Here is a 9888-nt window from a genome sequence, read left to right on the forward strand (position 1 = left end):
TGATCGGTGACCGATCGATCGGAACACCTCTAATATATAATGATTATTTATTTATTTTTATAGTACCCCCAAGAATTTAAAACTACTTTCACCCCTGGTTACATGTTCAACCATGTTCATACTAAACCTTGTTTATTTCTTGGGCCCGATTGAAGACATAAGGTTTGCTCAATACAAAATGTTTTTATTTATTCTTATTATTTTTCTAAACAGAGCATGTGCTACCACATGCTAGACTGGAGTGTCTAGTTTCACACAATAATTTCCCTATTTTATCATTGGTCAGGTGTTCTATTTCAGTGATAGAAAGGAGATGGTCAAATATACACTTCAACAAAATTTCTCTGTATGCCTTTCAGGAGGATTAAACCAAAAACATTGGGCCAAGAAGTTTCCTTTATGCAGCAGTGCAAAGCAGTCTCCCATCAACATCAATGAGGACCTGGCTCCAGTCAAGCTGCAGTACCAGAAGCTAAGGTTTGATGGTTGGGAGAGTATGACAACTGACAGCACAACAATCAAGAATGATGGCAAGACGGGTATGAGCATTCACAAAGGAAATTATCTCTAAGTAACATGAAGGAGTGTGTTGTATTATTGTTTGTCAGCCTCCTGCCATTTAGGTTGCAGAGATGTCACAGTGGCCTGATGTTGGAGCCAGCAGATATGTGGGGGCCACATGTACTGATACATCCTGCATATGTGTATCCCAGTGTATATCCCTTTATTCTATGTAATGGCAGCCCTCTATCTGACAACCAGAATGCAACTCATGTCAAACTATATAGCATACAGTATATAAAAATTGAAATAATAACAATAGCATCCATAATTATGCTGTAGGACAACAATTAGACGCAAATTCAGGCTTTTTATTACTGTTTGTAATGATAAATAGAATATTTGTTTTTGGTACATCTGATAATTGGCACAAGCAATGTATTTTTTTTCAAAGGTGTTATGAACTTTGAGCACAAAGTTGTCTCTGGTGTAAAATTGAATTAGAGCCTCAACTCCATGACATTCCTCCTCACACATCCCACATGCAGGTGACATCTTTGTCTTTTCTACTGTCAGTGGCAGTCAATGTGGATGGAGACTTCTACATCAGTGGAGGAGGTCTCAGGTCAATGTTCAAAGTTGGCCGCATCACCTTCCACTGGGGGCGCTGCAATGCCTCCTCAGAGGGTTCGGAGCATAGTCTGAACGGAGTCAAATATCCTTTAGAGGTAAGACCTAACTCATGAAGACTCAAGTGTGCTGTAGGGTTTGAGTTAACCGAATATATTCCATCTTTGACCGGTTTAAAAGGTGATGAAAAATCTGACGACAATCTGTCATTTTGACAGATTACAATTTTTACCCCTGATCACTTGATGCAGACAAGCTGAGATTTTCAACTTTATGTACAGAGTATGTTACAGAGGTCAAGAAATCAACATCAACATTTACCATCAGAGCATCATCTCTGACCTGGACACTCAATTCATCTTACTATCTGGCCTCTGGCAGTCCACTGAAGAGTTCTGGACAGGATGCTTATTAGCATCTGTGACCACTACAGGAAGCAGAATCACCAGTGCAGAAGGAGCATGTGCTGCGGGATTTTCTCCCACTGAAGCAAGAGTTTGTGAGATCAGGACATTCCTCCTCCTGAGAGTCTGACTGACTTCTGATCACTTGGAGAAATGTTCCCAGACATTTCATTAATCACAAGCAGTGTTGGTCAAGTTACTTGGAAATAGCAATTAGTTACTTAATAGTGATTACGTAACCAAGTTACTTTACTGATTACTTATTTTCAAAAGTAATTAGTTATTTTATTATTCAAATACATTACTTAGTGACCAAAAAACAATACACACTATCCATATACTTTTCAGCCTAATTCTTTTCTTCCTTCATATAACATTTAATCAAATGAAACCATCTCTGTTTAAAACGTAATTTGTTTTGCTCTTTGAACTTCATGCACATTGCATTATCAAACATTTTATGAAATGCAACAGCCTCCCTCATATTTAAAGAACTTTGTACAATTATTTTTGTACTTGCACTCCTTCATTTGAATAGATGTAAATACAGCGAATTAGTAAAATTTCCATCATTTAAAGTTGAAGTGCAGAGTAATAATGAGTTTAAAAAAATCTATTTTCACCTGTTTATCAGGTGAAAATGTTAACTAATGTCGGTATTTCCACGCTGCATAGTTCTGCTGCACTCTCCCATACTTAATGTTGTCTATTGCTGATCTACTCTGTCTGCTTCCATGACGACGGATGCTCATATGTGATTGTCATAAGATGTTCACAAAGTCACAGTTTTGTATTGAAATCTGTTTGCGTGGAAGTTACTTATTACTTTTAATGCCCTACTGCCCGTCACTGCTCACAGGTGACTGTACAACTCCATGTGCACCAGGAGGAAGTTGTGAGACTGTTTTCAGACCACAGTTGATGAGTCATTCATAATACAAGTTCCATCTATGTTTTTTTTTTTTTCCCAACCCCATCAATCAAAATGACAGATAACAAAATAATGTAGCGCAATCCCTGCTGGTGTCCAGTGAAAACAGATCAGGCACATAATGACAGTGAACTAGGACCTGATTCAACATCACTCCTACTTCTTTTGGTGCGGATCATTTACCATGTCTCCTGTTGACTGCAAAGCAATTTTTATTAAACTATTTCCCACTATAAATTTACTTCTGGGCAAAGCATGTAGCCCAAGTTGACCACCGACTTACGTGTATTAGTTTATGCCTTTGTGTGTGTTTGTGCTATGATTGGGTGAACAGCGCCATTGTGTAAATTAAATGTTGTGAGTGGTCAGTGTGACTAGAAAAGACCTTTATAAGTTCAGTCCATTTAATGCAGCTACTGATAGGCATTTTCTTCTCTTCACTTTTTGTTAGAATTGAATGTTTTTAAACACATTTGAATATTTTCACAAATGGCGAAGTTTTGATGTGTTTGTGTAGAAGGACCCAAATGCAGCAGGCGGAGGCGTCGAGTAAATTTTGTGGATTTTAATGAAAGAGTAAAGAACAATAAATTTAAAATCATGGTGGATACTGGGAACACAGGGAGCCAGAGCAGAACAAAGAAATCACAAGAACCAGGGACAATAAGGAGGTAACTAGATTTAGCAGGATTAGATGGGAGTATCCAACAAGGAGGAACTGAGAATGAGTTGTATATATATACTGGGGAGATTTATGTTGGGAGAGCGGAGAAGGCAGGCTGAGGAGAGAAAGAGAGACAAAGTGGCACAGAGGGTGGGCGTGCGAGTCCCCTGAGAGTACACAGGGGACTATGAAATAAATCTAATATTAAAGAATAACTAGAGCTAAGAAATATAATTAAACCAGAGTAACAAGTATTAACTAGAAACAATAAACATAACTAGAAACACCAATAAGGACTGATCTAAAGTAAAACAGAAATGATCCAATAAAGAAAGAGACTAAACAACGCAGAATGATCAAACTAGAATAATAAAAACAGCAAAACAATCCAGATAAAGTTTAAGTAATAACTAAAATCTGTAGTAAATGTTAATATTCCTTCCAATAAACTGTCAATGTTAAAGGAGAATCTTAGAGTATATGTTTTTTAACATAAAAGCAGTCTGATAAAAATGACCTAGGGAGGGGAGCCTCTCTGTGGATTTTATGTTTTAAGTAAACCTTTTTGGTGTCCAACATATTTTTGCCTCTTTGCATGCTTATCCTGTTTGAAAACTTCTTTTGGATTCTAGAAGTTAGAATCCAAAAGAAGTAATGTTGATACCAGTAATAAACAACCATTATAACAGGTTTTGCTTTTCTCCTGTAGATGCAGATCTACTGCTATGAGGCTCATCAGTTTGACTCTTTAGATGAAACAATCCAGTCCAGTGGCAGAATCACAGCACTAGCTGTTTTGTTTGAGGTATGTTTGGAATGTTGAATTTCAATGAAAATAATCACACTGAAATTGTTTTGTAAATTTATTCAGTGTCTTTTTTTGTAATCAGTTATTTTTATTGTAATTGTTGTTTTACATCCACAAAAATATGCATAATATTATTATACATATTTCTCAAGGACACTGAGCATTGCATATTAGAATATGCAATGCTCAGTGTCCTTGAGTGAGACAGGAAGAAGTGAGGGGTTTTGTCTAATTTTCTGGGCCAGTGGTTCGAGAGCGAGAGGGCAAAAAGTAATGGAGAAAAGGCCAGCCCTGATGAGTGCCCCTTACTATGGGAAATAGAGAGGAACCAGTATAAACCATCGCAGACATGTTAGCATAAAAAATCTTCACCATTTGGATAAATTGTGGACTTAGTTTGAAGTTGTCCAAGGTGACCCAGAGATAAGGTCACTCCAGTCTTGACAGACAAGACAGAACATGGGAAATCAGTTGTTTTTGCTGTATGAATAATGAAGATTTTCAGATGCCAATCTGCTTTTTATAAATCCGGTCTGATCATTATTTATCAGTCAAGATAAATATCTACTGAGTCGCATGTCAAGCACTTTCACATAGAATTTGACATCCCCATTTAAGAGGGACAAGCGTCTGTAGTTACTGCATTGAGCTGGGTCCTTATTAGGTTTGAGAAGTAATGTGATTATTGTGGCATTGTTGCTTGAATTAAATGAACCTTTGTCCAATGCCACATTAATCACATCTAACAATGGCAATGTTCCAGAAGGCAAGGTATAACTCTGGTGGGACACTGTCCTAGCCTGGGGATTTGCTTTTTCATATAGGCAAGGTTTCATAGAGACAAACTCTTCAAATGTAATGGAGACACTAAGTTTCTCTGAATCCTGAGTAGCAAGAGTAGGGAGCTGAAGATCCCGAAAAAACTGCTCACAGTTCCCAGCATTCAACACTACTTCAGATGAGTAATGGGAAGAGTAATACGTTTTGAATACCAAATTAATTTCACAGGGTTCAGTTAAGATACCAGTAGGTGTTTGGATGGACATAATGTTGGAGTATTTCTCATAAGGCCTTAAGGCCGGTAAAAGGCTCGGTCTGGAGCAGGGGTGGTCAATCCCAGTCCTCGAGGGCCGGTGTCGTCCAACTCTTGGATGTCTCCCTGGTTCAACACGCTTCAATCAAATGACTGAATCACCTCCTAAGTGCAGTCAAGTTCTTCAGAGTTCTGCAAATTACCTCATTATTTGAGTCAGGTGTGTTTAAGTAGAGACACAACTAAAAGTTTGAGGACTGGAATTGCCCATCCCTGGTCTAGAGCCATTCAAATAATTCCTTATAGTTCTATGAATTAGGAATTCAGCTCTTTGTCTTAACAATGAATTTAGCTCTTTCCTAGTCGTTTGGTATTCCTTTACCAAGCCTGCATTAATTTCTATAAAGGTTTTTACGGTGCTACAAAAGAAATTGCAGAATTTTTCATTTCTGAGAAGTGATATATTGAATTGCCAACATGAAGCTTTAGGAGGAGTGTGTCTAAGCATTAGGTGAGCTGATACGTTACTGTGATCCAATGGTGATCAAGGCACATTATGAATTTCACAGAATTAATTAGTGTATGGTAAGTAGGTGCCATTTTTTAAGTATATAAATATGTAGCCACAGAAATGACTCGGCGCTAATGATTTAGAACTGATTCCATTTCGAATCATGCCTTTACTAATCAGTTATTGATAACATTAGAACAACAGTTTAGAGGACCTTACTGTACAACAGCATTAAAGACAATCACATCTTACATGGTGTTTTTGAAAAGGTCTAAAGAACAAAATTATTGATGAGCTGCAATCTGCTAAATATCATTATCATGGAAATATTTTAGTTGAACCGTAAAGCATCAATTAACTGATATGGAAAAACATAGAAACTCAAAACTTTGAGGAGACTAAAATTACTGGGAGATATTTGAAGGTCACTAATATGTTTTCAATAAGTATTGAAAACAGAAGCATGTGTTAGTATTAAAAACTACAACAGTGTAAAGGATTACACTAATTTAAGGGGAAACTTCGGTATCACAACTCAATTTTACTCTTTGTCAGTATTTTTACAGGTGAAATATTCAGGTTTGAGAGTAAATCTCAAATCAGTAAAAACTAATTATGATTTTTGTTTTCCCTTTGGTTCAGACAAGCACTGAAGACAATATGAACTACGCTCCCATCATCAGTGGTATCAACAGTGTGAGCAGATATGGTACAACAGCTTCTTTAGTTTCCTCACCTTCTATTTTGCCCTTCACTTCTTTTGCATGTCTTTCATTGTTTTTCTCATTTGCTGTCTAGGAAAGAGTGCAGCAGTGTCACCGTTTACTCTGCAAGGTCTCCTGCCAAACTCCACAGAGAAGTACTTCATCTACAATGGATCTTTGACCACACCGACCTGCGACGAGACTGTCGAGTGGATCGTCTTTAAGAACAAGGTGGCCATATCTGATGAGCAGGTGAGAAATTAGGTGTCAGTATTAGCAATAAAAATACTTAGCTTTACAATGAACAAATTACAGTAATGGAGAGTTGATAAAAAAGTTAGCTTTACAGGACTAACTTTGCACATTGAACTATGTAAATAGTTCAATATGCAAAGAGCACTAGGTAACCAGTTTGCTTGTGCAGGAAGGTGGATGGTTCATGGTAGGAGAGGTTCTGAATCACATTTACTGTAATGGTCCTTAAAACAGTTTTTTATGCCTTCACTCACAGAGTTGAAAGGGTAAATTATCATTCCACAATACAGGGAATGAAGCAGTGTTGGGTGGGGCAGAGAAAGCTGTCAGCACATCAGGTGTGTTTGTGTGTGAAAGGCTGGCCTGAGAGTATGTGTGTGTGACAGTCATGCATAGGTAGACCTCATGGAAAGCAAACACTGTCATACAAGACTCAGTTTGGACATTAAAGCTATGGAAACATTCACATGTGCATGCGCACACACACACACACACACACACACACACACACACACGTAAAAATTCAAAACAACAATAATCATTTAATCATTTTAACAGTAGGGCATCCATATTATTATTATTATTTTGTTTAAAACTATTTCCAGAATGCGGATGGACTCATAAGTTTAAAATGCGAGACCTGAACATCACAGAGGAGACATGGCTTATTGAGGTTCGTGCTACTTCTACACTGGCTGTGTCTTTGAAGTTGTACGACAGGTTCTAACTGGTTTACATTCCAGCCAGGTTCACTCAGTCAGTACTTAATGACTTTAGGTGATGCTTCGAGCTCAGTGTTTTTCGTGAGGTTAAGAGCATATTGTGCTTTGTAACTGATGAGTCAGTGATTCACCTAATGCAGATACAGACAAACTCATAGACAAAAGACTATAATAATCAGATTTATATTCCTCCAAGTTTTCCATACACAAAACTTGGATGAAGCTATGAAAATGCTGGAAGAGAAAGAACCTCTGTGTACAGCTGCTGTGACCCTATATTCATTTGAATTGGATTAATCTTGGTGCTGTGTGAATGTCTTACATCAGGACATAGTAAAAAAGATCATTTTAATCTGTCACAGCATAAAAATAGCAACACATGATCTACCATTTTCTGCTATGGAGTGGTGACCTGTCCAGGTTGACCCATCCTCTCACCTGTTGACTGCTGGAGATAGGCACCAGCACCCCTCGTGATCCTTCAAGGGGTAGGGCCTACACCCCTAGTAGGGTCACGAGCATGATAATGGATGTATATATAATTTTCCCTGCCTGTCATGTCATCTGACCTGATTCAAATGTTAAACTCATCCCTCTCATCAGGTGTTTTCCCCTACAGCAGTTACCAAACTACTGATAAAGAGAAAAAAATCATTACTGCAGAATTACAGGCCAGTCTCCAACCTTCCATTCACCAGTAAAATTATTGAAAAAGCCGTTGGCTTCCTAAAGATGACCAACCACTTTGAAACCTTTCAGTCTGGTGTCTGTGGTTACCACAGTACTGAGACTGCCCTTTTGCTACAGTGTTTGATCTCTGCTGTTAGGAAATACAGAAGTGTCTGTTCCAAGGAAAGTTCATAGTAGGCCAGCTTATTAACATGGCATGTATGGGATTGTTATTAAAGGGAACCACAATTACTTGTAACAATAGACTTTTTTTGAGAAATATTTATTTCAAAAGTAAAACCAACACACTAATGATACTGTAGGTTGTTTAATTTTTATATATTTAAATAAAATGTTGACACACTGACATCATGTTGTTTACACTGAAATTCATTATGGGTAAATTACATATGATAAGTCCGGTTGAGTTAGCTTTGTCAAGCCAAATCAGAAATTAGTAACGTCTTTAAACCTTTTCAATTTGAACCGGAGCGGATTGAAATTGATGGTCCTCCTAATGAAGATGAGGAGAACCAAACGGGGTAAGAGGAAAGAAGCCAGTGTTTGTGTTACTGCTGCCACCTTCAGCCTCATAAATGAAACGATGAATAAATCATACCTCTGGTCAGACTGTGTGATCCGGTAAGTAGTTCTATAAGTAGTTCTGTGTCAGGTCTGGTTTTTGGTCCGATTTCGGATTCCTGGTTTCACAATCGGTATCGGTGGCATTTCAAAGAGCTTCCAGTGCTTCCTGTCTCTGATGTTTCTGTTAGATCCTTCACAGTTTTCCTCATACAAATGACTCTACGTCTTCTGGAGAGAAATGTTGGGGACACAAATGTGGGTCCTTTGGAAGTTGCATTTGGCTGAACATTGGTCTCAATGGATCATCCAAACAGGCACTTCAATCTTTTGCATGATCACAAACATTAATGTTTAATAAGATGGCTGTGGACTGCAGATTCCTGTAGATGTTGATACTTTGCACAATTTGTAAAACAATGTCTAATTTAACCTGATCCAGCAGGACTTGCTCAGGAATCCATGGCAACTGTTCCTACTGACAAATGGTCAGTAGGACACTTACAGAACACTTTCCAGGTTGATAGTCAGAATCATTTGCTTCTCTCAGCTAATAGGTACTTTTTATATCTTGTTTGAAATAAAATAAGTAAATGCTTTCCCTTTGTGACATGGAGTCAAAACACCTGATTACACCAAACCTGTTCGATGGTGGTCACCGTATTAATTTGATGAGCAGCATCTCGCATATCCAGTAAAAATAGTGAAGCAGGGCATTTACATGTCGCTTCTACATATTGGAAAAAATGTGTTCATACTCAAAAAAAAAAAAAAAATTTTTTTTTTTTGGAGTATGAAATTAAAATGCTTTATTTCACCACAGCTATATTTAACAAGCTGTCAGACACATCATGCTTCCTACTGCTATTATTGCTCTAAGGCTACTTTGGGTCCTCCTGTTTACAGCTGGAGATGTTCTGTGAGGTGATGACGATGCAGCAGGCTGGATACGTTATGCTGATGGACTACCTGCAGAACAACTTCAGGGATCAGCAGGAGCAGTTTGTGGGACAGGTGTTCTCCTCCTACACAGGCATTGAGGAGGTGCAAATTCCAGGTTGGTCAAACTCCAGTCTGAACATTTTGCAACTGTTGAGACTGTTTTTATGCAGCAGTTTAAATTCTGCTCATCTGTATGCTGATGACATGCGATTGTATTACTCTTCGACCTTCCAAGATGTTCAAACTGTCTGAACTCAACATGGCTGAACAAAAACTACCTGCAGATAAATGCAAACAAAATGAATTCATTTCAATCAAATAGTTATGAAACCAGCTGAATCTGCCCTCTTGTGGTCAAAGCTGGGAAGTCACTGTTATGTGCTTCGGGCACATTATGATAATTTGTCTATTTTTTCTTTGTTTTCTTATAGACTTTACTAGAATGACCTTTTGTTAAAATATTTTGGAGTCTGGATAATTTCTTATTTTTGGTAATTCATTTGATTACGTTAATTTGTGGCGCTGTTGGTCC

The 9888-nt window shown here is 37.9% G+C and overlaps 1 protein-coding gene across 5 annotated transcripts in view; it reads left to right on the forward strand.

Moving 5' to 3' along the window:
• ptprz1a (protein tyrosine phosphatase receptor type Z1a) overlaps nt 1-9888 on the forward strand; it is a 109233-nt gene that overhangs the window by 51627 nt on the left and 47718 nt on the right. For all 5 annotated transcript variants that reach the window (XM_007541662.2, XM_007541663.2, XM_007541664.2 and 2 more), the window contains exons 3-8: nt 360-539; nt 1078-1229; nt 3840-3935; nt 6125-6191; nt 6281-6438; nt 9321-9471. In XM_007541662.2, coding sequence (XP_007541724.1) covers nt 360-539; nt 1078-1229; nt 3840-3935; nt 6125-6191; nt 6281-6438; nt 9321-9471 — 804 coding nt within the window. The remainder of the gene's footprint in view (nt 1-359; nt 540-1077; nt 1230-3839; nt 3936-6124; nt 6192-6280; nt 6439-9320; nt 9472-9888) is intronic.

The sequence above is a fragment of the Poecilia formosa genome, unplaced genomic scaffold (assembly GCF_000485575.1).
Source record: "Poecilia formosa unplaced genomic scaffold, Poecilia_formosa-5.1.2 Scaffold622, whole genome shotgun sequence".
In the NCBI taxonomy this organism is placed as follows: Eukaryota; Metazoa; Chordata; class Actinopteri; order Cyprinodontiformes; family Poeciliidae; genus Poecilia; species Poecilia formosa.